The 27,147-nt window shown below is 46.9% G+C and overlaps 1 protein-coding gene across 2 annotated transcripts in view; it reads right to left on the reverse strand.

The window, feature by feature from the left end:
- The window catches only part of adamts17 (ADAM metallopeptidase with thrombospondin type 1 motif, 17), a 524,080-nt gene that overhangs the window by 166,370 nt on the left and 330,563 nt on the right, over positions 1-27,147 (reverse strand). For both annotated transcript variants that reach the window (XM_078241579.1, XM_078241578.1), the window contains exons 12-13: positions 22,483-22,628; positions 11,563-11,726 (exon numbers count right to left, since the gene is read on the reverse strand). In XM_078241579.1, the coding sequence (XP_078097705.1) occupies positions 11,563-11,726; positions 22,483-22,628 (310 nt within the window). The remainder of the gene's footprint in view (positions 1-11,562; positions 11,727-22,482; positions 22,629-27,147) is intronic.

Consider the following 27,147-nt stretch of genomic DNA (forward strand, 5'->3'; position numbering starts at 1 on the left):
TGACAGTGGCCTCGGACGTTCCCTCCTCCACCCAATGTACATCAACAGATATGTTGTGCTCACCAGAGAGTGACCCAAAACCCTCTCCACTAACTGGACCCACCGACGTGTCAGTATCTGGGATGGTGAGTTGTGAGGTGCGGGTGACACCAAAACGGTGCCAACCACTTCACCCATATCCTCCGAGGACTCATCCCAGCTGTCTTGACCAGGATGGGTGGGAGCTGTAGCCGGGGCCTGGAGTCCAAAAGGCCCCAGGGCGTCCGGATCTGTTCCTGCAACACAGGACACAAGGTTAAGTTCAAGGGAGGGAGAGGAATCCAGGGTGCCAAACACGTGATTCACATGTCTCCATTGAACATAGAACAAAGAACCAAGAAAGTTACATCCCAGGAACAGGACCTGTAGCGACCAGGCTGCCCATCTGATTTGTACTCTATTCCCATCCCATTCACATAGCTGTAGAGATGCCCTTTAAAGGTCACTATCGCATCTGCATCCACGACCTCCCCCGACAGCGAGTTCCAGGCACCCACTACCCCCTCTGTGCAAATAAACATGCCTCGTACATCTCCTTTAAACCTCCCCATCGCACCCAAAACTCGTGCCCCCAAGAAGTTACCTCAAAGTGATTGAAGGAATGATAGGTGCTCACGTCTTGACGGCAGCCCGACCATGCTGTCGCTGACAGCCCACATCTCCCTTCTCTCGAGAGCTCCAGCGCCCGCTCCTCAAAGTGGGTGAGGAGCCGGAGGTCTGGCTCACCGTCCCCTCTCTTCGCCCTCTCATGGGTGTTGTGCTCGGTCTTCTCCTGTAGAGACAGAAGGAGCCATGAAATAAATGGTGGCGTGACTCCTGCAGAGTATCAGGTGGTGGCCCTTAGAGGGCAAGCGCAGTGGGGCTCATTGGGGGGAAAGGAAGGAGGTGCTTGGGGAGTCAGTGTTGGAAGCATGCAGGGTGCTGGGGATGGGAGGATCTGGGGAAGATTTGGGGGAAGATACAAAATGGGATTCGGCACTCACCCTTGCTGCACGGATGAGATCATTGACTTTTTTCCAGCACTGCTTCTCAGTTTGGGGGGGCCAGTGCCCTGGCACTGACCGAAGCGGTGACTTCCTCCCAGGCCACATTTCCATCAGCCCTCCTTGGTCTGCATTCTCCTGCGGGGGGGGCAGGGGAGGGCCCTCGCTTCTGCTGCATCCAGTAGCATCCCTCAGAGAATCAGGGTGCTGGTTGTACATATATTTTGTGTAGGAATGCCTGCCTGCCTGTCCATTTTTGAGTTTTTAATGGAGCTGCCCCTCGTTAGTGCAGATCAGCTGCAGGCAGTTTGGCAGAACATTCCAGCAAGTTACATGCAGTTTGCTTGCTAGCATTGAGTTGAAGGCAAGTGAGTATTTGCAGGTGTGCTGATGGGGGAGGGGGGGGCGGGGTGCGGATGAGTGCCTCAATGATTTTGTGTCCCTGTGCCCTGTTTGAGAGCAGATTTCCACTCCATCTGACGAAGGAGCAGCGCTCTGAAAGCTAATGGCATTTGCTACCAAATAAACCTGTTGGACTTTAACCTGGTGTTGTTAAAACTCTTTCAATGATGAGGGACAGGGGAGAGAGAGGTGTCAAACAGGCATCGAAGTCCAGAGGAGATGGGGCCTTGTGTGGGAGGGTGAGGGGTGGGGGTGAGGGGGATCACTCTGCCTGATATCTGTAGGGTGGAGGGGGGGCGTGATGGATCTCTCTGCCTGTGATGAGTGAGGGGGAAGGGGGATCCGCGGCCACTCTGCCTGAGATGGGGGGGGAAGGGGCCAAGATCGGTCTGGGTGGCAGGTGGGTGGGGGAATAAGGGGCTCAGTAAGGTTGTGGGGGTGGAGCAATATCTGTGGGAGCCAGGGGGAGGCATTATCCGGCCCGGGCGTGATGTGTTTGGGGACCGTTATTCGATCATTTTTTTGTGAGTGTACGCAGTTGGAGGCGCCGATCGGAGCTGCAGTGTTTCAGGCGCGATAAGCCCCGCCCGCAGGCTTGTGTAGCACCATTTGGACTCACTGATATTTTTTCAGGCAAAGTGGGTATGGGGGCGCTGGAGAACGGGTTTACAAGTCGGATCTGAAACACTCCCAAATTCAAGTCCGCCCAGCACTTTGAATCAAAATGGTAAAATCGGACCCAACATCTCACTCACTTGACTCACCCACAAAATTACCCACAAAAACATTCAATACAGATGAAGGAAAGAAACAACACGATTATTCCATAATGTCCGGGTTAGGTAGATTGGCCACGCTCAATTGCTCCTGTGTGTCAGGGAGACCAGCAGGGTAAATATGTGGGGCTATGGGGTGGGATTGTTGCCAATGTAGGCTCGATGGGCTGAATGGCCTCTTTCTGTTCTGTAGGGATTCTATGATACGTTGGGGACATGGGTTTACATCCCACCATGGCATCTGGTAGAGTGTAAACTAAATTAATAAAATCTTGAATTAAAAGCTATTATCAGTAATAGTGGCCCTGAAACCATTATCAATCGTCATAAAACCCCATTTGGTTCACGAAAGCTCTTTAGAGAAGGAAATCTGGCGCCCTTACCCAGTCTGGCCTATATATGACTCCAGACCCATAGCAATGTGGTTGATTCTTAAATGCCCTCTGAAATGACCTAACAAGCTACTCAATTGTATAAAATTGCAACATGCTACTGCACTGTTTGTAACTTTGGTCTTGCTTCTGTAATGTTACACATCATCATATTACACATCATATTACACATCTGCCAGAAGTGTGGTGCACACCGAACGGTGCTGTAAGATACAATCTAATTGCATTCGTTAGCTAATACAAAAGTATCTTTACTTTAGATTGCTGTATTAGTTGCTTGTTTGGTAATGTTTGATCAATGTTGCTTTCAGTTTGTTTCTTACAGTAAAAGTCTTAAAATGAGAACTCTTAACCTGTGGCAATTTCTGTCAGTTGGTCGCTGGGAAATTCACCAGGCTACCGGTCTCTAGAAGGAACATAATAATAGGAGATAATAGGGAGGTATCCAGAGTCAAGGTAGGAGGTCCTGTGGTGGGATAATGATAATGTAGGTAGGGTTGGAGTATCAATGAATTGCTGTCCAAATTAGGAGACAGGTTTAGCAAGTGAAGTTAAGAAGCTACTTGAGTTATCCAATGATGCAACAGGCTGGAGGAGTTGAATGGCCTCGTCCTGTTCCTCTGTTCTTAGAAGTGAGAAGCATTCTCTCCTCCTTCCTGATGGCACCAGACTTCCTCCTCATTCAAAGCCAGTGTGTGGGAATTGATCAACTTCCCGTAATGCAGCTGGTAAATGTGTTTTCACTGGAGTGGCGAATAGGGACACCCTCCGCACGAACCCCAATACCTCAACATCAAAGTAATCTTAAAAGAGAAAAGCAAATTACTGCAGATGCTGGAATCTGAAACAAAAACAGAAAATGCTGGAAAATCTCAGCAGGTCTGACAGCGTCTGTGGAGAACAGAGCTATCGTTTCAAGTCTGGATGACACTTTGTCAGAGCTGAAGACAATAGGAAATAGGGTGAGATTTATACTATTGTGGTGAGGAGGGTGGGGGGAGCGGGGGTGAGGGGGGAAGGATAGAGAGCCAGCGGTTGGTGGAGACAGGAAAGATAGACAAAGATGTCATAGACAAACTGACAAAGGGAATGTAAATGGTGGTAATCATGGCTAAGAAGAGTGCTGATAGCGGCATATTAAGAGATCAGACTGTGTAAATGGCAGAACAAAGGTGAGCAGTGTGTCAAAGGACAACCTGAGACATGCAACAGACAGCCCGAGTGGGTTGGGAGGAAGGGAGACAGTGATGGGGGACAAAAGATGGAAAGCGAGGTTTAAAAAAGGTTGAAAAATGAAACATGAATCAAAGTAATCTTGCTGTCTGCAACTCCCTACTGTGCCACAGTGAACAGACTGGTTCACTTTTCTATAATAATGTACTACACCTTTCAATGGGAACTGCAGCCCTTCAAGAACTACTCCAACAGCACACTTTACACTCCTCAACCAACACTTCTATAGGGCAAGCTCTCCTGAGTCTGTAACCTAATTCTAAATATGGGGTGAGTTTTATATTTTCAAAGTTCTGTCTCCAAAAGAAATAATGTGGATGTGCCTTCATCATGGACATAGACAACATTAATTTTTATTTATTGTAAAATTGGAGCTTGTAAGCTATTATTTTAACATTGTACTTGCTGCCTGTGTGCATGCTGTGGCTGAGATCTCGTCGACAGTTATCCTCTGGACACAGCTTTATGTTTCAGGCTAAGATTGTACTTGTGATACTATTGTCTTCAGACACTTCTAAACCAGCTCAACACTTAGTGTGTTAAAAGATCTCTCACATATAAACGGGGAAGTGAATTGTAGGCAAGAGAATCTGGAGCAAATTACTGCCCTATTTTGCTGATTTTCTCTTCTGGATATTCTGGGTATTCTCTGCAGTCAAAGATGAGGAACACTGACTATGTGAATTTTCCAGTTCATTTACTAAGATGATAGTTTCGGGCTATGTAGGTTCTTTTAGAAGGCCATACTCAAAAAGAATACATGTGTTTGATTTGGCAGGGAGCAGTGCCCTGAGGTCACCATTCCAGAGTGTTGGATCCCCTTGTTAGAAAATAATATGGTGGGTCCAGCCTGGAGATCCTTATTTAGTTCTTCCATACCATTCGCAATGAAACGAGGCTCAGCTAATAAGTTCGCTGCCACATGTTATTCCCTGCAAAATAAATCTTTTGCAGTGCTGGATGTAAATTGAGAGTTGCAATTCATCATTTCTCCACACATAGCAACACAGGGCCAAAACCTGTGCTCTCCTGATAAATCAGGACAGAAAACAACCTTTTCATTTGCTGAATTTAAGACTAGCCAAATGGAGCAGAATGGTTTCTCTCTTTCCTACACAGCTCTGCATTCTTGTAGCGAAAGGGATTGAGTGGAAGTGATAGTGTGCTGTATGTTTTGAACTTTGGGACTGCCTAGTTTCACCACAATGCTCTCTCCCACTTCTGTGCATTCCAAAGTAAATTGACCAGATGTGAGAGAAGAACAGAAAATGAATTACTGTAAGGGTGGGGCTGCGCTGTGAACAACCAAGGCTAGTGCCTGGTATGTGAAGGTGAGCCAATTTCAACAGCACAGTATTTTGAGAGGAGAGTCAGCCTCAAAATACTCGCATACCTGATTTCTCTGGTCCGACTGAATGAGAGCCAGGTTCAAATCTCTCTTGATTTGGCTCCACTCAAGCTTTTTAAACATGTTATTGTGCAGAGTCAAGGCTGGAAACTCCACCTGCCAACTTTCCAGTTTTGACGAGCTTCAAAACCTAGCAACTGGCCAGCTTGCAACATACCCTGGTATTCATTTTCATTGCTAAGCCTTCATACGAAACATCAACAATCAGAGGCGGCCATTCAGACCTTGGAAGCTCCAACTCTGCTGGCCATGACGAGTGTCCACCGACATTGGAATGCCCCTTGTATTTCTCCATAACTGCATGTCATTGGATTAGATTTGCGCAGTCTTTACTCCTGCCCTAATGTTCTGTCCATGATCAGAAGTAGGTAGAATTTACAGCACAGGGACAGGCCATTCAGTCCAAATGGTCAATGCCAGTTCTTTTGTTTCACGGTGGCACAGTGGTTAGCACTACTGCCTCACAGCTCCAGGGACCTGGGTTCAATTCCAGCCTTGGGTAACTGTCTGTGTGGAGTTTGCACATTCTCCCCGTGTCTGCGTGGTTTCCTGAGGGTGCTCCTGTTTTCTTCCACAGTCCAAAGATGTTCAGGTTAGGTGGATTGGCCACGGTAAATGTGATGGGGTGTGGGAGAGGGCCTGGGTAAGATACTCTGTCAGAGACTCAATGCAGACCGTATGGGTCGAATCACCTCTTCTGCACTGTAGGGATTCTATGAATTCCATTTCCATTAATTAATGTTTACATGGTTAATTTTAACCTTTAGGTTAGTTACTTGCTCCAGCAACTGCCTGACTTTTATTTTCATTGATTGATTTCATCCAGTGGGGAATAATTCCCTGCTCCCTCTGTACCTTTCAGGCTCTGCTCCATCGCACGGGAAACTTAATTCAGGCGAGTTTCTAGGAATGAAGTACTTGACAAGTGGCCAATCACCTTGAAGCCATTTGACAGGCCTGTACGGACTGCGCAGGTTCTGGCTCAATGCCCTGTGCTTCCACATTGGCAACTCTCACTCCTTTCCAACTGAGTGAGAAATGGTCCCAGACTTTCTATTCAGCTCAGGAAGAGTTTATAAATAACAACGTTTTCTTCTGGTGTATGACTTTTAAAACTTCAGCTGAAAAATAGTGTCCTGAAGAAAGAAATAAGGATGGAATTTCCATCACACATTGCACAGCACAAATCCATCACGTTTACACACTTAGCTTTCAGGACTCTAGAAAACCAGACTGTTGAAAGTAGTTAACTTTGATCAACGTGAAACTTGGAGACAAAGTTAAACAGGACAAAAATCTCCTGAGAAGCCCATTCCTCATTCTTTCTTCTTGCTGACTGCTGGGACAGCTTTAGCAGATATTTCTTTAGTAATATCAGCACTGTGTTAATCCTGACACTGACACACACACGCACGCACACACACAGACACGCGCACAGCTAAGGACAATTTGAACTTCTGGCAGGAGAAGCAGAAATCCCCTTTGACAGTTTTCATCATTAACATGACTTTGAAGAGATAACAAATAGGTTAGATCAAGGAGAGCCAATGGATGTTATCTATCTTGACTTCCAAAAGGCCTTTGACAAGGTGCCTCACGGGAGACTGCTGAGTAAAATAAGGGCCCATGGTATTCGAGGCAAGGTACTAACATGGATTGACGATTGGCTGTCAGACAGAAGGCAGAGAGTTGGGATAAAAGGTTCTTTCTCAGAATGGCAACCGGTGACAAGTGGTGTCCCGCAGGGTTCAGTGTTGGGGCCACAGCTGTTCTCTTTATATATTAACGATCTAGATGACGGGACTGGGGGCATTCTGGCCAAGTTTGCCGATGATACAAAGATAGGTGGAGGGGCAGGTAGTATTGAGGAGGTGGGGAGGCTGCAGAAAGATTTAGACAGTTTAGGAGAGTGGTCCAAGAAGTGGCTGATGAAATTCAACGTGGGCAAGTGCGAGGTCGTGCACTTTGGAAAAAAGAATAGAGGCATGGACTATTTTCTAAACGGTGACAAAATTCATAATGCTAAAGTGCAAAGGGACTTGGGAGTCCTAGTCCAGGATTCTCTAAAGGTAAACTTGCAGGTTGAGTCCGTAATTAAGAAAGCAAATGTAATGTTGTCATTTATCTCAAGAGGCTTGGAATACAAAAGCAGGGATGTACTTCTGAGGCTTTATAAAGCACTGGTTAGGCCCCATTTGGAGTACTGTGAGCAATTTTGGGCCCCACACCTCAGGAAGGACATACTGGCACTGGAGCGGGTCCAGCGGAGATTCACACGGATGATCCCAGGAATGGTAGGCCTGACATACGATGAACGTCTGAGGATCGTGGGATTATATTCATTGGAGTTTAGGAGGTTGAGGGGAGATCTGATAGAAACTTACAAGATAATGAACGGCTTAGATAGGATGGACGTGGGGAAGTTGTTTCCATTAGCAGGGGAGACTAGGACGCGGGGGCACAGCCTTAGAATAAAAGGGAGTCACTTTAGAACAGAGATGAGGAGAAATTTCTTCAGCCAGAGAGTGGTAGGTCTGTGGAATTCATTGCCACAGAGGGCTGTGGAGGCCGAGACGTTGAGCGTCTTCAAGACAGAAATTGATAAATTCTTGATTTCTCGAGGAATTAAGGGCTATGGGGAGAGAGCGGGTAAATGAAGTTGAAATCAACCATGATTGAATGGTGGAGTGGACTCGATGGGCCGAATGGCCTTACTTCCGCTCCTATGTCTTATGGTCTTATGCCAGAGCTTAACTGTTGCCCCTCATTAGCATGGCTGTTTGCTGGTGTTGGCACTGAGTGGGAGCTCACTGATTTGAGTGGGTGGTCACTGGGCAGATTGCTGCTTGCTGGCACATGGACAATGCTGCCAACAACAAGGTAAGTATGATTTGATTTATTATTGCCACACGTATTAGTATACAGTGAAAAGTATTGTTTCTTGCGTGCTATACAGGCAAAACATACTGGACAAAGAGAAGGAAACGAGAGAGTGCAGAATGTAGTGTTACAGTCATAGCTAGGGTGTAGCGAAAGATCAACTTAATACGAGGTCGATCCATTCAAAAGGCTGATGGCAGCAGGGAAGAAGCTGTTCTTGAGTTGGTTGGTACGTGTCCTTAGACATCTGTATCTTTTTTCTGACAGAAGATGGTGGAATAGAGTATGTACAGAGTGCGTGGGGTCCATAATTATGCTAGCTGCTTTTCTGAGGCAGTGGGAAGCATAGACAAAGTCAATGGATGGTAGGCTGGTTTGCATGATGGGCTGGGCTTCGTTTACGACCCGTTGTAGTTTCTTGCGATCTTGGGCAGAGCAGGACCCATACCAAGCTGTGATACAACCATGAAGAATGCTTTCTATGGTGCATCTATAAAAGCTGATGAGAATCATAGTGGACATGTTGAATTTCCTTAGTCTCCTGAGAAAGTAGAGGCATTGGTGGGCTTTCTTAAATATAGCGTCGGCATGGGGAGATAAGGACAGGTTGTTGGTGAACTGGACACCTAGAGACTTGAAGATCTCAACCCCTTCCATTTCGTCCCTGTTGATATAGACATGGGCATGTTCTCCACTACGCTTCCTGAAGTTGGTGACTCCCTCCTTTGTTTTGTTGACATTGAGGGAGAGGTTATTGTCATCACACCAGTTCACCAGATTCTTCATCTCATTCCTGTACTCTGTCTCATCATTGTTTGCGATCCAACCCACTACGGTGGTGTCATCGGCAAACTTGAAAATTGAGTTGGAGAGGAATTTGGCCACACAGTCATAAGTGTATAAGGAGTATAGTAAGGGGCTGAGGACAGAGCCTCGTGGGGCACTGGTGTTGAGGATGATCGTGGAGGAGGTGTTGTTGCCTATCCTTAATGATTGCGGTCTGTGGGTTAGGAAATCTAGGATCCTGTCGCAGAGGGAGGAGCTGAGCCCCAGGCCATGAAGTCTGGAGATGAATTTTGTACGAATAATAATGTTGAAGGCTGAGCTGTAGTCAATAAATAGGAGTCTGACATAAGTGTCTTTGTTATCCAGGTGTTACAGGATTGAGAGTAGGGCCAGGAAGATGGCATCTGCTGTCGACCTGTTGCGGCAAGAGGCAAACTGTAGTGGATCCAGGCAATCTGGGAGGCAGGAATTGATTCATGCCATGACTAATCTTGACTAAGTATGGCAGGAACTGCCCGTGAGAGAGGGCTAGAATCTAGGCATCAAAGGCTCAGAACTTCCATGCAGGGAGTGCAGTAGTCATTCTTTAAATAGCAGAAATCGTTGGCCAGGGATTCAACCACCATCCAAACCAGCAACATTTAAACAGTGAATCAGTGAGAATGAAGCTGGAAATAAAATGCTCCATTTGAATTTCTCTCCTAACCCACTGGGCCTGGGATCACAGGTAAAGAGGTTGAGTTACTGAGGAAGGTAGAGGGAATGAGAGACTGAATGAGGGAATGAGAGGTGGTGAGTTACAGAATGAGATTGTGTGATAGGGGAGTGAGTGGAGTGAATGGAGTGAGTGAAAAGGTGTGCATCAATGAGTGAGCACAGGGAGTCATGCAGAAGCTTGCAACAACCTTTGACCTCAGCATTTGCCTTCTCACCCACCACATGCTGCCTCACACAGTCATGGCTGGAGTGGGAAAAGCAAGTGTAAACACCACTCAATACGATTCATCCAGTCAATTATACATTCCCCACTGCAGGGAAAGCACAAAAAGCTGGTTTGAGTTTCATGTCACTCAGCCACTGAAACAACCTTTCAAGATTGATGCAATCTATTCTTGGTTATCAATCACTCACTCATCATTTCATTAATTATTTTTAAATGACCTACTGCAAACATACCTCTCACGATTGTGTATGTGTGGAATTGCCACCAGATTAAGTTAATACTATTCAGTGTCATAGAGGTTTACAGTATGGAAACAGGCCCTTCAGCCCAACTTGTCCATGCCGCCCTTTTTTTGTTAAACCCCTAAACTAATCCCAATTGCCTGTGTTTGGCCCATATCCCTCTATACCCATTTTACCCATGTAACTATCTAAATGCTTTCTAAAAGACAAAATTGTACCCGCCTCTACTACTAACTCTGGCAGCTTGTTCCAGACACTCACCACCCTGTGTGAAAAAATTTCCCCTCTGGACACTTTTGTATCTCTCCCCTCTCACCTTAAACCTATGCCCTCTAGTTTTAAACTCCCCTACCTTTGGGAAAAGACATTAACTATCAAGCTGATCTGTGCCCCTCATTATTTTATAGACCTCTATAAGATCACCCCTCAGCCTTCTATGCTCCAGAGAAAAAAGCCCCAGTCTATCCAGCCTCTCCTTATAACTCAAACCATCAAGTCCGGGTAGCATCCTAGTAAATCTTGTCATTGCCCAGAAAAATGTAGGGACTCTACCTTAAAACATTACCACAGAGCCCCCACCACCAAACATAACCCTAGGATTTCCCTGTGGCCGATGTTAGCATTAGAGCAACACAGTGGCACAGCGATTAGCACTGTTGCCTCACAGCAGCAGGGACCCAGTTTGATTCCAACCTTGGGCTCTGTCTGTGTGGAGTTTGTACATTTTCCACATGTCTGCGTGGGTTTCCTCTGGGTGCTCCGGTTTCCTCCCACAGTCCAAAGATGTGCAGGTTAGGTGGATTAGCCATGATAAATGGATGAGGTTACGGGGATAGGGTGGAGGGGAGGAGCTGCTGAGATGATCTTTCAGAGAGTTAGTGCAGATCTGATGGGCCGAATGGCCTCTCTTTCTGCACTATAAGGATTATATGATTAAAAGATGAGGAGTTGGATAGCAATCCTAGTTTCTGCCCTACAGAACATTACACTACGTTATGTTCACAGCTGCATCTACAGGGACAGCTATTTTGCCATGTTACCAGTCTGCCGTCCTTACCCAGTCTGGTTTACATATGATTCTAGAGCCACAGAAATGTGGTTGACCATCAACTGCCCTCTGAAATGGCCTAGCAAGCCACTAAGTTCAAGGGCAACTAGGGATGGGCAATAGATGTTGGCCAGACAGCGACACCGACGCACCACGAATGAATAAAAAAAAATGATTCTGTTGATCAAAAAGGTGGCAGGGAGTTATTCCAAAACCCTGATCAACATTTATTCTTCAAGCAACACCAGCAAAATTAAATACCTGGCCATTTGTCTCACTATTGTTTGTAGGACCTTGTCATATAGATGTTAGTCACTGCATTTCCCTATAAATAAACAGTGATTGCAGTCTATAATCTGCACTTGATCAATAACCTTTCAGCCTCACCATGGTTCTTACTCAACGAGCAAACAGATTAACATGTGCTCACCATCAATGAGGACTGCAGTCCAGTGTTTTTTCTTATGACCTTGTCTGTCCTGGGACTGGCACTGCTGATCTCTGAAACTGGGCAATCCTTTGGTACAGGGCAAGTTCTCACACACTTTGTGCTCCACACTGGCTCCCTGGCAGTTTGTTCCTCCAGGCCCTGGACTGATAAGCACAAGGTACAAAGCATCAGCAAATCAGTTATTAGCTGGACACAAATAAATTATCTTGCACCATTTTGGCACCTTCTCACATGTTGTCAAGCCGCTGGTCCCTTTATGTTAAATCAGCTGCTATACAATTTAAAATGTGGAGATGCCGGCGCTGGACTGGGGTAAACACAGTAAAAAGTCTCACAACACCAGGTTAAAGTCCAACAGGTTTATTTGGTAGCAAACGCCACTAGCTTTCGGAGCGCTGTTCCTTCGTCAGGTGAGTGGGAGTTCTGTTCACAAACAGGGCATTTAAAGACACAAACTCAATTTACAGAATAATGATTGGAATGCGAGTCTTTACAGCAAATCAAGTCTTAAAAGGTACAGACAATGTGAGTGGAGAGAGCATTAAGCACAGGTTAAAGAGATGTGTATTGTCTCCTGACAGGACAGTTAGTGAGATTTTGCAGGTCCAGGCAAGTCTCCTGCGTTGGAGATCTCTACTGCCTCCCGAAGATACACAAGGCAAACACACCCGGCCGTCCCATCGTATCAGGCAATGGGACCCTGTGCGAGAACCTCTCCGGCTATGTCGAGGGCATCCTGAAGCCCATTGTACAAAGAACCCCCAGCTTTTTGCGCGACACTACGGACTTCCTACAGAAACTCAGCACACATGGAGCAGTTGAACCAGGAGCACTCCTCGTCACAATGGATGTCTCGGCACTCTACACCAGCATCCCCCACGACGATGGCATTGCTGCAATGGCCTCAGTGCTCAACGCCGACAACTGCCAGTCTCCAGATGCAATTTTACAACTCATCCGCTTCATCCTGGACCACAATGTCTTCACCTTCAACAACCAGTTCTTCATCCAGACACACGGAACAGCCATGGGGACCAAATTCACACCTCAATATGCCAGCATCTTCATGCACAGGTTCGAACAAGACTTCTTCACCGCACAGGACCTTCAACCGATGCTATACACGAGATACATCAATGACATTTTCTTCCTTTGGACTCATAGAACATAGAACATAGAACATTACAGCGCAGAACAGGCCCTTCGGCCCACGATGTTGCACCGACCAGTTAAAAAAAAAAACTGTGACCCTCCAACCTAAACCAATTTCTTTTCGTCCATGAACCTATCTACGGATCTCTTAAACGCCCCCAAACTAGGCGCATTTACTACTGATGCTGGCAGGGCATTCCAATCCCTCACCACCCTCTGGGTAAAGAACCTACCCCTGACATCGGTTCTATAACTACCCCCCCTCAATTTAAAGCCATGCCCCCTCGTGCTGGATTTCTCCATCAGAGGAAAAAGGCTATCACTATTCACCCTATCTAAACCTCTAATCATCTTATATGTTTCAATAAGATCCCCTCTTAGCCGCCGCCTTTCCAGCGAAAACAATCCCAAATCCCTCAGCCTCTCCTCATAGGATCTCCCCTCCATACCAGGCAACATCCTGGTAAACCTCCTCTGCACCCTCTCCAAAGCCTCCACATCCTTCCTGTAATGTGGGGACCAGAACTGCACACAGTACTCCAAGTGCGGCCGCACCAGAGTTGTGTACAGTTGCAACATAACGCTACGACTCCTAAATTCAATCCCCCTACCAATAAACGCCAAGACACCATATGCCTTCTTAACAACCTTACCTACTTGATTCCCAACTTTCAGGGATCTATGCACACATACACCTAGATCCCTCTGCTCCTCCACACTATTCAAAGTCCTCCCGTTAGCCCTATACTCAACACATCTGTTATTCCTACCAAAGTGAATTACCTCACACTTCTCCGCATTAAACTCCATCCGCCACCTCTCGGCCCAACTTTGCAACCTGTCTAAGTCTTCCTGCAAACTACGACACCCTTCCTCACTGTCTACCACACCACCGACTTTGGTGTCATCAGCAAATTTGCTAATCCACCCAACTATACCCTCATCCAGATCATTAATAAATATTACAAACAGCAGTGGCCCCAAAACAGATCCCTGAGGTACACCACTTGTAACCGCACTCCATGATGAATATTTACTATCAACCACCACCCTCTGTTTCCTATCCGCTAGCCAATTCCTGATCCAATTTCCTAGATCACCCCCAATCCCATACATCTGCATTTTCTGCAGAAGCCTACCATGGTGAACCTTATCAAACGCCTTACTAAAATCCATATATACCACGTCCACTGCCTTGCCCCCATCCACCTCCTTGGTCACTTTCTCAAAAAACTCAATAAGGTTAGTAAGGCACGACCTACCTGCCACAAAACCATGCTGACTATCACCTATCAATTCATTACTCTCCAAATAACTATAAATCCTATCCCTTATTATTTTTTCCAACATCTTGCCGACAACAGAAGTGAGACTCACCGGTCTATAATTCCCGGGGAAGTCTCTGTTCCCCTTCTTAAACAATGGGACAACATTCGCTAACCTCCAATCTTCTGGTACTATACCAGAGGCCAACGACGACCTGAAGATCAGAGCCAGAGGCTCTGCAATCACTTCTCTTGCCTCCCAGAGAATCCTTGGATAAATCCCATCCGGACCAGGGGATTTATCTATTTTCAGACCCTCCAGAATATCCTGCACATCCTCCTTATCAACTGTAATACTGTCTATTCTACTCCCTTGCAACCCAGTGTCCTCCTCAGCTATATTCATGTCCCCTTGCGTGAACACCGAAGAGAAATATTGGTTCAATGCTTCACCAATCTCCTCCGGTTCCACACATAACTTCCCTCTGCCATCTATAACTGGCCCTAAACTTGCCCTAACCAACCTTCTGTTCTTGACATACCTATAGAACGCCTTAGGATTCTCTTTAACCCTATCCGCCAAAGTCTTCTCATGTCCCCTTTTAGCCCTTCTAAGCTCGCTCTTCAACTCCCTCTTAGCCAATCTAAAGCTTTCTAGTGCACTACCCGAGTGCTCACGTCTCATCCGAACATAAGCCTCCTTTTTCTTTTTAACCAACAAAGAAACTTTTTTGGTGCACCACGGTTCCCTAGCCCTACCAATTCCTCCTTGCCTGACAGGGACATACCTATCACAGACTCGCAGTAGCTGCTCCTTGAAAAAACTCCACATGTCGGACGTTCCCAGTCCCTGTAATCTCCTAGTCCAACCTATGTTTCCTAATTCTCTCCTAATAGCCTCATAATTACCCTTCCCCCAGCTAAAACCATTGGCCCGAGGTTCATGCCTATCCCTTTCCATCACTAAGGTGAACGTAACCGAATTGTGGTCACTATCACCAAAATGCACACCAACTTCCAAGTCTAGCACCTGGTCTGGCTCATTTCCCAGCACCAGATCCAATATAGCCTCACCTCTAGTTGGCCTGTCTACATACTGAGTCAAAAAACCTTCCTGCACGCTTTGAACAAAAACTGACCCCTCTAACGAGCTAGAGCTATAACAATTCCAGTCAATATTAGTCAAGTTAAAATCCCCCATAACAATTGCCCTATTACTTTCACTCCTAAGCAGGATTGACTCCGCAATCCTTTCCTCAACCTCTCTAGAACTTTTAGGAGGTCTATAAAAGACTCCCAACAGGGTGACCTCTCCTCTCCTATTTCTAATCTCCGCCCATACTACCTCAACAGATAAGTCCTCATCAAACCTCCTCTCTGACACTGTGATACAATCTCTGACCAATAATGCTACCCCTCCCCCTCTTCTACCTCCTTCCCTACTTCGACTAAAACATTTGAACCCCGGGACCTGCAGCATCCATTCCTGCCCCTGCTCTATCCATGTCTCTGAAATAGCCACAACATCGAAGTCCCAGGTACTGATCCACGCTGCAAGTTCACCCACTTTATTGCGAATACTCCTGGCATTGAAGTATACACATTTCAAACCCTGCTCCACCCCACCTCTGCAATGCCGTGCATTGCAGTCCCCATCCATGCATCCCTCACTTTCAGCCCCACTACTCAGGATCCCTCCCCCCCCCCGAATCAGTTTAAACCTCCCTGCATGGCCTTAGCAAATTTACCCCCCAGGATATTGGTCCCCTTCTGATTAAGGTGTAGACCATCCTTCTCATAGAGGTCACACCTTCCCCAGTACGAGCCCCAATTGCTTAAGTACCTGAACCCCTCTCTCCTGCACCATCCCCTCAGCCATGAATTCAAACCTTCCCTCTCCCTATTCCTCTCTAAAGTATCCCGTGGTACAGGCAAGAGTCCAGAGATAACCACTCTGTCAGTCTTGGCCTTTAGTTTCCACCCCAACTCCATAAATCCCTGCCTAATATCCCCTTCCCCTATCCTCCCTATGTCGTGTGTCCCCACATGTACAATAACTTGTGGTTTATCTCCCTCCCCCCTAAGAGTCCTGAATACCCTGTCAGACACATCCCGGACCCCAGCCCCTGGTAGGCAACACACCAACCCTGAGTCCCTACCTTTAGTTCCGACCCTCCTATCTGTCCCCTTAATTGTGGAGTCCCCAATCACAAGGCCCAGTCTTTTACAGCCCCTAACCACCTGAGCTTTCTCACTCGGCTCACCCCCAGAGATCTGCTCTCTATGCTCAGTTGATTCCTCCTCAACTGTAGCCTCCAGCACCGAAAACCTATTATGGAGGGGAACCGCCCCAGGGGATTGTCTTCCCGATTGCTTCTTACCCCTCCTCCTGGCATTGACCCAAGCCTCATTTCTAGGAGTTACTATTTCTCTATAACTCCTATCAACTTCCACCTCCGCCTCCCGAATTATGCGGAGTTCCTCTACCTCCCCCTCCAGCTCCTTTACACGCTCCTCCAGAAGCTGCAATCTAATGCACTTCTTACAACTAAAATCTCCTGAAACACTACTGGATTTCCTCACCACATACATCCCACAGGAGATGCAGCATACTGCCTGAACTGCCATCCCTGAAGCCATTACCAGCAAGAAAAAAAGAAAACAAAAAAAAAAAAACTTCACTTCCCCAACTGTCACTCTCCACTGCAGCCCGAGCAACACTCCCTCACTGAGACACCAACTGTCACACTCAACTATCATGGTGAACAATCACTGAAACAACTATATGATGACATCAACAAGTTCCATCCCACCATCAGACACACCATGAACTACTCTCGGGAATCGGTTGCATTCTTGGACACACGCATCTCCATTAAGGACGGCCACCACAGCACCTCACTGTACCGCAAGCCCACGGATAACCTCACGATGCTCCACTTCTCCAGCTTCCACCCTAAACACGTTAAAGAAGCCATCCCCTACGGACAAGCCCTCCGTATACACAGGATCTGCTCAGATGAGGAGGATCGCAACAGACACCTCTAGACGCTGAAAGATGCCCTCATAAGAACAGGATATGGCGCTCGACTCATCGATCGACAGTTCCAACGCGCCACAGCGAAAAACCGCACTGACCTCCTCAGAAGACAAACACGGGACACGGTGGACAGAGGACCCTTCGTCGTCCAGTACTTCCCTGGAGCGGAGAAGCTATGACATCTCCTCTGGAGCCTTCAACATGTCATTGATGAAGACGAACATCTCGCCAAGGCCATTCCCACACCCCCACTTCTTGCGTTCAAACAACCGCACAACCTCAAACAGACCATTGTCCGCAGCAAACTACCCAGCCTTCAGGAGAACAGTGACCATGACACCACACAACCCTGCCACAGCAACCTCTGCAAGACGTGCCGGATCATCGACACAGATGCCATCATCTCACGTGAGAACACCACCCACCAGGTACACGGTACATACTCTTGCAACTCGGCCAACGTTGTCCACCTGATACGCTGCAGGAAAGGATGTCCCGAGGCATGGTACATTGGGGAAACCATGCAGACGCTACGACAACGGATGAATGAACACCGCTCGACAATCACCAGGCAAGACTTCTCTTCCTGTTGGGGAACACTTCAGCGGTCACGGGCATTCGGCCTCTGATCTTTGGGTAAGCGTTCTCCAAGGCGGCCTTCACAACACACGACAACGCAGAGTTGCTGAGCAGAGACTGATAGCCAAGTTCCGCACACATGAGGACGGCCTCAACCGGGATCTTGGGTTCATGTCACACTATCAGTAACCCCCACGACTTGCCTGGACTTGCAAAATCTCACTAGCTGTCCTGTCTGGAGACAATTCACATCTCCTTAACCTGTGCTTAATGCTCTCTCCACTCACATTGTCTGTACCTTTAAGACTTGATTAGCTGTAAAGACTCGCATTCCAACCATTATTCTGTGAATTGAGTTTGAATCTTTATGTGCCCTGTTTGTGAACAGATCTCCCACTCACCTGATGAAGGAGCAGCGCTCCGAAAGCTAGTAGCGTTTGCTACCAAATAAACCTGTTGGACTTTAACCTGGTGTTGTGAGACTTCTTACACAATTTAAAAATCAGTGTGTAAATAGAAGATTAATGGCAAAATACTGTGGATGCTGGAGACCTGAAATAAAAACAGAAAGTGCTGGAAAACTCAGCTGGTCTGGCAGGATTCCGACGAAGTGTGGACTTGAAACATTAACTCTGTTTCTCTTTCCACAGATGCTGCCAGAACTGCATCGCGTCTGTACCGACTCTCTGAAAGAACTTCATTACCAGGCCCTCCCCTCATCCTATCCCCCTAACCCCTTGCATTTAGCATGGCTAATCCAACTAACCTGCACATCTTTAGACTGTGGGGAAAAAGCGGAGTAACCCGAAGGAAACCCACACAGACACGGGGAGAATGTGCAAACTTCACACAGTCACCCAAAGTAGGAATCAAACCTGTGTCTCTGGTGCTGCAGTGCTAACCACTGTGCCGTCCCGTTTTCTCGTGTAACAATGGAAAATTATTATGGTAGAAAAATTCCCAAGGGAATCCATTTTTGAAAGCAATGACAGAAACCAGAATTTGATCATCTTTAATTAAAAAACTCAGCAACAACGTATGAACTCTTCAACATTTCCTGAAGTAACGTGGAAAACAAAACTGCTGGATGGAGACACACAATCTGATCTCCACCCTCAGCATACACAGCTTGCAAGCTGAACAAATCAGAGGGGAAAACCAGAAAACCTACTAACTTAGTACGGGATTTTTAGTTTAAACATATAATACATTTCTTTCATAGCTACTTATCCTGGACATATTTTACACAGAGGGTGGGAAGTAGCTTCTTTCATAGCTACTTATCCCGGACATATTTTACACAGAGGGTGGTGGGGGCCTGGAATGCGCTGCCAGGCAAGGTGGTGGAGGCGGACACAGTGGGAACATTTAAGACTTATCTAGACAGCCATATGAACGGAGTGGGAATGGAGGGATACAAAAGAATGGTCTAGTTTGGACCAGGGAGCGGCGCGGGCTTGGAGGGCCGAAGGGCCTGTTCCTGTGCTGTATTGTTCTTTGGAGCTACAGCAGCCAGGTAAAAAATGATTTGTATAAACAGTAGTGAGCTCTGGAAGAACTGTAACACCATTATCATTTGGAGAGAGTCTTAATTAAAGTCCCAGTGCATGTCACAGTGGACTTCTGAAGTCTGCCTGCTATTGTTATTCAGGGAAATAAGGTAGTCAATTTGTACACAATTGAGTGGTACAAATTAGACCATGTCAAGTCTTTGGCAGCATTGGTTGGTGTGTGAATGTTAACATGCACACTCATAATCTGCAACAGGATCCATTATAGATCAAAAAGGCAATCAGGAATGTGCACTAACATCTCAAAAACAACATGGCATCGCAAACAACACACTGATGCCTGGGCACACATTGAGGATCGAACACACCTTGTCAGATTCAGGACATGACTGCTGTCACTGAACCAACCTGACACAAAAATAATGCGAGTGGATTTCCTCTTGGTGGTGGTCTGGTTAACAGAGCCAATATTACACACTGCCTCTTTCTAAACATGCTCACAAAAGTGCAGAACTCAACTCAGTGCAACCTCTTCAAGTTGACCTGCTTGACAACTTGGGTATAACTGAGAAGTAAAAACAGAACAAACTTCCAATAGTCTAGTTAACTGATCAAATAGACAAGTGAGCAGAATGCTTAACTTATAAAATAGAACTTCTTTAACTGTGGATTTACGATGGCAGCTAGTGCAGTCACACTGTTTGCCAATCTCTCTGTATTATCTCTGAAAACCTATCCAATTTCTCTCAGTGCACATTCAGAAGCCTTTGATTAATTACAATATAACGTGCCTTAACTGGCTGTGAAGTACTTTGTGATGCACACATTCATTTACACTTTACTCTCTAATTCAATATAGAATAGCTCAGAAACAATGTTAAGGATGCACTCTGTCAACCATCAAAGCTCTTGCTACAATTTGTCAATTGCTCACCTCAGAGAACCCTGCCACTCGAGGAGAAGACCTGAAAAGGTGCCCCAAGGCAGGCGTTAATGGATTGTGAACAGTGCTGGTTTGTTAACAGTGGCACTGACAAGATATGTGAAGTATGGTTTGTGATATCTTGAAGGAGCACCTGCAGAGCCACCTCCAAATAATAGTCTTGGAATTTGCCTGGAGCGCTCAGGGACAGAAAGCAATCGAGTTGTGATTGTTGTCAAAGGGGAACTAGGCAGCTCTTGGGTTCAGAGCTCAGTCAGCTGAAATTCTCACTTATTATGCACGCTCAGAGCAGTCTAGCAGGGTGCACAACACAGCCACTGCTTTCTGAGAGGGTGTACACTCACCATTGGCACTGCTGACAGTCAGGGTGAAAAGCCCCTCCTGGATCTTCACAGAAAGAATGCACTGTCAGAGGAACAGTATGGAGAGAGCGCTGCACTGTCAGAGGTCAGTACTCAGGGAGTGCTGCACTGTCAGAGGTCAGTACGGAGAGAGTGCTGCACTGTCAGAGGGTCAGTACTGAGGGAATGCTGCACTGTCAGAGGGTCAGTACTGAGGGAGTGCCGCACTGTCAGAGGGTCAGTACTGAGGGCGCACTGCACTGTCAGAGGGTCAGTAATGAGAACGCGCTGCACTGTCAGAGGGTCAGTAATGAGGGAGCGCTGCACTGTCAGAGGGTCAGTACTGAGGGAGTGCTGCACTGTCAGGGGGTGAGTACTGAGGGAGTGCTGCACTGTCAGAGGGTCAGTACTGAGGGAGTGCTGCACTGTCAGGGGGTGAGTACTGAGGGAGCACTGCACTGAAAGAGGGTGAGTACAGAGGGAGTTCCGCACTGTCAGAAGGTCAGTACTGAGGGAGATCCGCACTGTCGGGGTGTCAGTACCGATTGAGTGCTGCACTGTTGGGGTGTCAGTACCAAAGGAGTGCTGCACTGTCAGAGGGTCAGTATTGAGTGAGTGCTGCACTGTTAGAGGAACATTACGGAGGGAGCACTGCACTGTCAGAGGGTCAGTACTGAGGGAGTGCTGCACTGTCAGAGGGTCAGTACTGAGGGAGTGCTGCACTGTCAGAGGGTCAGTACTGAGGGAGCACTCCATGTTGGAGGATCAGTATTGAGGGAGTGTGCTATTGGACTAGTCTTCATATGTTGATGCCTATGAAAAGTCCACAGCACCTATATACAGTGTGAGACTGTCACAGAGGCTGTGTACAGGTTGGGAGAAACTGTACACAGAGTCTGTACAGGATTGGAGAGACTGTACACGGAGCCTGTACAGGGTGGGAGAAACTGTACACAGAGCCTGTACAGGATGAGAGAAATTGTACATGGAGTCTGTGTACAGGGTAGGAGAGACTGTACACGGAACCTGTACCGGGTGGAGAGACTGTACATGGAGCCTGTACAACGTAAGTTTACATTCCTGTTCACAGTGAGACTGTCCACAGTGGTTAGCACTGGTGCTCCACAGTGCCAGGGACCCGGGTTCAATTCCAGCCTTGGGTCACTGTCTGTGGAGTTTGCACCTTCTCCCCACGGCTGCGTGGGCTTCCTCTGGGTGCTCCGGTTTCCTCCCACACTCCAAAGATGTGTGGGTTAGGTAGATTGGCCATGCTAAATTGACCCTTAGTGTTCGGAGGATTAGCAGGGAAAATACATGGGGTTACGGGGATACAGCCTGAGTGGGATTGTTGTCAGTGCAGGCTCGATGGGCCGAATGGTCTCTTTCTGCACTGTAAGATGTATGATGCCTAGAGACAGAGAGGCTGTCTGTATGAGATTTGGTGATACTTTCTGTACATGGCGGTCATTCTTTTCAGGTGTATGTTCTTCCAAATGATTCACAAATTTGGCTAAGGAGTGATAACCTGTGACCCTACCCTCAGGGACATCATGTTCCATATCTCTGATCCCTCCACTTCTCCAGCCTTTTCTGGATATAGTGCCCTGTGTAGTTTTCTGTTATATTTTGTCTCATGTAGGTAAGGAGCGGGTGAATGATGGAATGGGAGATGCAGTTTTCAAGGGCGGAACAGAAAGTGCCAAGCAATTTTCCTCTTGGCTGCCTGCTGGGCCCATACACTGCCTTCATCCCACTAAAGGAAGCCAGAAATTGAATTTAACGTGAATACATTACCAGAAGCTTTTTCTTTGCATTTAATGAGTTAAATCTCGAACAATGTTTTATGCATGACTCAAGATCTTTTAATGTTTCCTGTATGTTTGAGATGAGAAACAAGTTTTCTTCCTGTAATGTACACAATTGCTTTGAATACTAAAGCATTACCACCAGGAGCTGCGAGAATTAAGGCGACAATATGTGATTTGGTATCAGGAGGCACCTCCTGATTTGGCAGCACAGTGATAAATTACAGCATGTTTTGCAGTAGAGCTTTGTCAAAATTACTTACGGGGGATTGTCGCATTTTCTTTGTCTAAACCTGGCTCCGGTTCCACAGGTCCTGCTGCACATACTCCACTGGTTCCACATACTCCAGTCTCCATCCACGTGCTCCGGGATTGGTGTTTTGCTGACACACTCGCCTGCTCTGCACCACTGAAATCACAGCAGAAAGCACACATTAAAATCTGCACCGTCACGCCAGTTGTTTACCAGTAACACAGGAACAGGAGGCCATTCAGCCCCTCGGGCCTTCCAGAAATACCTCAATGCACTAACTAACAAAAATCCATTTCAGTCACGATGGCTCCAGTTGAGCCTGAACATTGACATCCCTTTCATAGAATCATAGAAACCCTACAGTGCAGAAGGAGGCCATTCGGCCCATCGAGTCTGCACCGACCACAATCCCACCCAGGCCCTACCCCCACATATTTACCCGCTAATCCCTCTAACCTACACATCCCAGGACTCTAAGGGGCAATTTTTAACCTGGCCAATCAACCTAACCCGCACATCTTTGGACTGTGGGGGGAAACCGGAGCACCCGGAGGAAACCCACGCAGACACGAGGAGAATGTGCAAACTCCACACAGACAGTGACCCGAGGCAGGAATCGAACCCAGGACCCTGGAGCTGTGAAGCAGCAGTGCTAACCACTGTGCTACCGTGCCGCCCTCTTTGGAGGAAGGAGTGTCAGATTTCCATCATCCTCTGAGTAAACTAATTGCTTCTTGAATTTCCTTCTAAATGCTCAAATTTTAAAATTCTGTTCCTCATTCCTCACCTGAGCAAATATTTTATCGAGCAAATTCTTTTAGTATCAATCAGATCACCCCTCACTTTTAAAACCCAGCTGAGTGTAAGCTTAGTCCATGCAACCTGGCCTCATAATTTAAACTTCAAGAGGGCTCATTGCTCCCGGTCAAACCTGAGCAATTACATCCTGCAACTAGTTTTGAACAAATTTCTGGGAGATTTAGTCTTGTAATCTCAGTTGATCGATGTTCCTCCATGTTGGACACCAATTGGAAAAAGCACTAAGTGTGGTAAGGGTACTCTGGGTGAGGAACTTCAATGTCCATCACCAAAAGTGGCTCAGCAGCATCACCACAGACCGAGCTGGCTGGATCCTGGAGACATATTTGCCAGACTGGTCTGCAGCACGTAGTAAGGGAACCAGAGACCCAGAATAATGTCTGGGGACCCAGGTTAGAACCTCACCACGGCAGATGGTGAAATTTGAAGTCAATAAAAATCTGGAATTAGAAGTCTAATTATGATCATAAAACTATTGTCGATTGTCATTAAAACCCACCTGGTTCACTAATGTCCTTTAGGGAAGGAATCCTTACCTGATCTGGCCTACATGTCACTCCAGATCCACAGGAATGCAGTCAACTCTTAAATGGTCCAGCAAGCCACTCAGTTCAAAGGGAATTAGGGATGGGCATTAAAAGCTGGCCCAGCCAGCGATGCTCATAACCTATGAAAGAATTTTTTAAAAGGGTGAAATCTATTTTACCTCACCCTCACCACACTCCCTATCACAGATGCATCTGTCTATGACAGGATTGGAAGGAGTGACCATTGCATTGTCCTCGAATTGAGTATACTATCCATCGTGTCACATGGCATTACCACTGTGCTAAACAAAATAGGTTTTGAACAAATCTAGCAACTTAAAAACTTGGCATCCATGAGACACAACAGACAACTGCAGCAGAACTGCATACAACCAATTTATAACTTCATGGCCTGGCATAAGGCCCACTCCTCCATTACCACCAAGCCAGGGGATTCACCCTGTTTCAATGAAAGTGCAGGAGGGCATGCTAGGAGCAGCACCGGGTATACCTAAAAATGTAGGTCAACCTGGTGAAGTTACCAAACAGGACTACTTGCATGCAAAACAGCATAAACAGGAAGAAATAGATAGAGCTAAGCAATCTCACAACTGACAGATCAGATCTAAGCTCTGCAGTCCTGCCACATCCAGTCCTGAATGGTCAATTAAACAACTCATTGGAGGTGGAGAATCCACAAATATCCCCATCCTCGGGGATGGAGGAGCCCAGAATGCCAGTGAAAAAGACAAGGCTGAAGCATTCACAGCAATCTTCACCCAGAAGTGCCTGGTGGATGATCCATCTAGGTCCCCAGCATCCAGTGGTCCCCAGCATCACAGGTGCCAATCCTCAGTGATTCACTCCACATAATATCAAGAAATGAAGGCAGTAGGCCCTGACAATATTCTTGCAATAGTACTAAAGACGTGTGCTCCAGAACTTGCCCCTAGTCAAGCTGTTCCTGTACAGCTACAACACTGGCACTAACTGACAATGTGGAAAATTGCCAAGGTATGTCCTGTACAAAAGAAACAGGACAAATCGAACCCAGACAATTCCTTCCCTATCAATCTACTCTTGATTATCAAAGTAATGGAAGGGGTTGTCAACAGTGCTATGAAGTGGCACTTAACCAGCAATAACCTGCTTATGGATGCACAGTTTGTATTCTGACAGGGTCTCACAGCTCCTGGCCTCATTAGAGCCTTAGGCCAAACATGGTCAGAAGGGCTGAACTCCAGAGGTGAGGAGGAAGGCAGTGGCGTAGTGGTATGGTCACTGGGCTATCATGACTGGGTCAAAATCTTGGAACTCTCTTCCTAACAGCATTGTGAGTGTACTACACCACGTGGACTCTAGCTATTCAAGGTGATGTTCACCACTACCTTCCCAAGGGTAATTAAGGAAGGGCAATAAATGCTGGTCTAACCAGCAATGCCCACATTCCATGAAATATAAAAAAGCCCCGGTTTAGAACATAGAACAGTACAGCACAGAACAGGCCCTTCGGACCTCGAAGTTGTGCCGAGCTTTGTCTGAAACCAAGATCAAGCTATCCCACTCCCTATCATTCTGGTGTGCTCCATGTGCCTATTCAATAACCGCTTGAAAGTTCCTAAAGTGTCCGACTCCACTATCACAGCAGGCAGTCCATTCCACACCCCAACCACTCTCTGAGTAAAGAACCTACCTCGGACATCCTTCCTATATCTCCCACCATGAACCTTATAGTTATGCCCCCTAGTAATAGCTACATCCACCCAAGGAAATAGTCTCTGAATGTCCACTCTATCTATCCCCCCTCATCATCTTATAAACCTCTATTAAGTCAACTCTCATCCTCCTCCGCTCCCTCAACCTTTCCTCATAAGACCTACCCTCCAAACCAGGCAGCATCCTGGTAAATCGCCTCTGCACTCTCTCCAATGCTTCCACATCCTTCTTATAGTGAGGTGACCAGAACTGCACACAATATTCCAAATATGGTCTCACCAAGGTCCTGTACAGTTGCAGCATATCCCCATGGCTCTTAAACTCAAACCCCCTGTTAATAAACGCTAACACACTATAGGCCTTCATCACGGCTCTATCCACTTGAGTGGCAACCTTCAGAGATCTGTGGATATGAACCCCAAGATCTCTCTGTTCCTCCACATTCCTCAGAACCCTGCCGTTGACCCTGTAATCCGCATTCAAATTTGTCGTACCAAAATGAATCACCTCACACTTATCAGGGTTAAACTCCATCTGCCATTTTTCAGCCCAGCTCTGCATCCTATCAATGTCTCTTTGCAGCCTACAACAGCCCTCCACCTCATCCACTACTCCACCAATCTTGGTGTCATCCTGTTTAACAAAGACTACACTTCAGAAGAGGAGAAGGGCATGGGTGGATGTACTGTGGGCTTGCGGTGGACTGAAAAGATTGAGTATGTGGACTTTAACAAAGAGGTTGTGCTGGAATCTTTGAATGGCATCAAGATAGATAAGTCGCCGGGTCCGGATGGGATGTACTCCAGGTTACTGTGGGAGGCGAGGGAAGAGATTGCAGAGCCTCTGGCGATGATCTTTGCGTCGTCGATGGAGACGGGAGAGGTGCCGGAGGATTGGAGGATTGCGGATGTGGTTCCTATTTTCAAGAAGGGGAATAGGGATAGCCCAGGAAATTACCGACCGGTGAGTCTAACCTCAGTGGTTGGTAAGCTGATGGAGAAGATCCTGAGGGACAAGATTTATGAGCATTTAAAGAGGTTTAGTATGCTCAAGAATACTCAGCATGGCTTTGTCAAGGGCAAATCGTGCCTTACGAGCCTGGTGGAGTTCTTCAAAAATGTGACTAAACACATTGACGAAGGGAAAGCGGTAGATGTGGTTTATATGGATTTTAGCAAGGCGTTCGATAAGGTCCCCCATGCAAGGCTTCTCAAAAAAGTGAGAGGGCATGGGATCCAAGGGGCTGCTGCCCTGTGGATCCAGAACTAGCTTGCCCAAAGGAGGCAGTGAGTGTGTATAGATGGGTCTTTTTCTAATTGGAGGTTGGTCACCAGTGGTGTGCCCCAGGGATCTGTTCTGGGACCCTTGCTGTTTGTCATTTTCATAAATGACCTGGATGAGGAAGTGGAGGGATGGGTTGGTAAGTTTGCCGACGACACGAAGGTTGGTGGGGTTGTGGATAGTCTGGAGGGATGTCAGAAGTTACAGAGGGACATAGATTGGATGCAAGACTGGGCGGAGAAGTGGCAGATGGACTTCAACCCAGATAAATGCGTAGTGGTCCATTTTGGCAGGTCGAATGGGATGAAGGAGTACAATATAAAGGGAAAGAC

Source organism: Mustelus asterias, chromosome 24 (genome assembly GCF_964213995.1).
Source record: "Mustelus asterias chromosome 24, sMusAst1.hap1.1, whole genome shotgun sequence".
Lineage (NCBI taxonomy): Eukaryota > Metazoa > Chordata > Chondrichthyes > Carcharhiniformes > Triakidae > Mustelus > Mustelus asterias.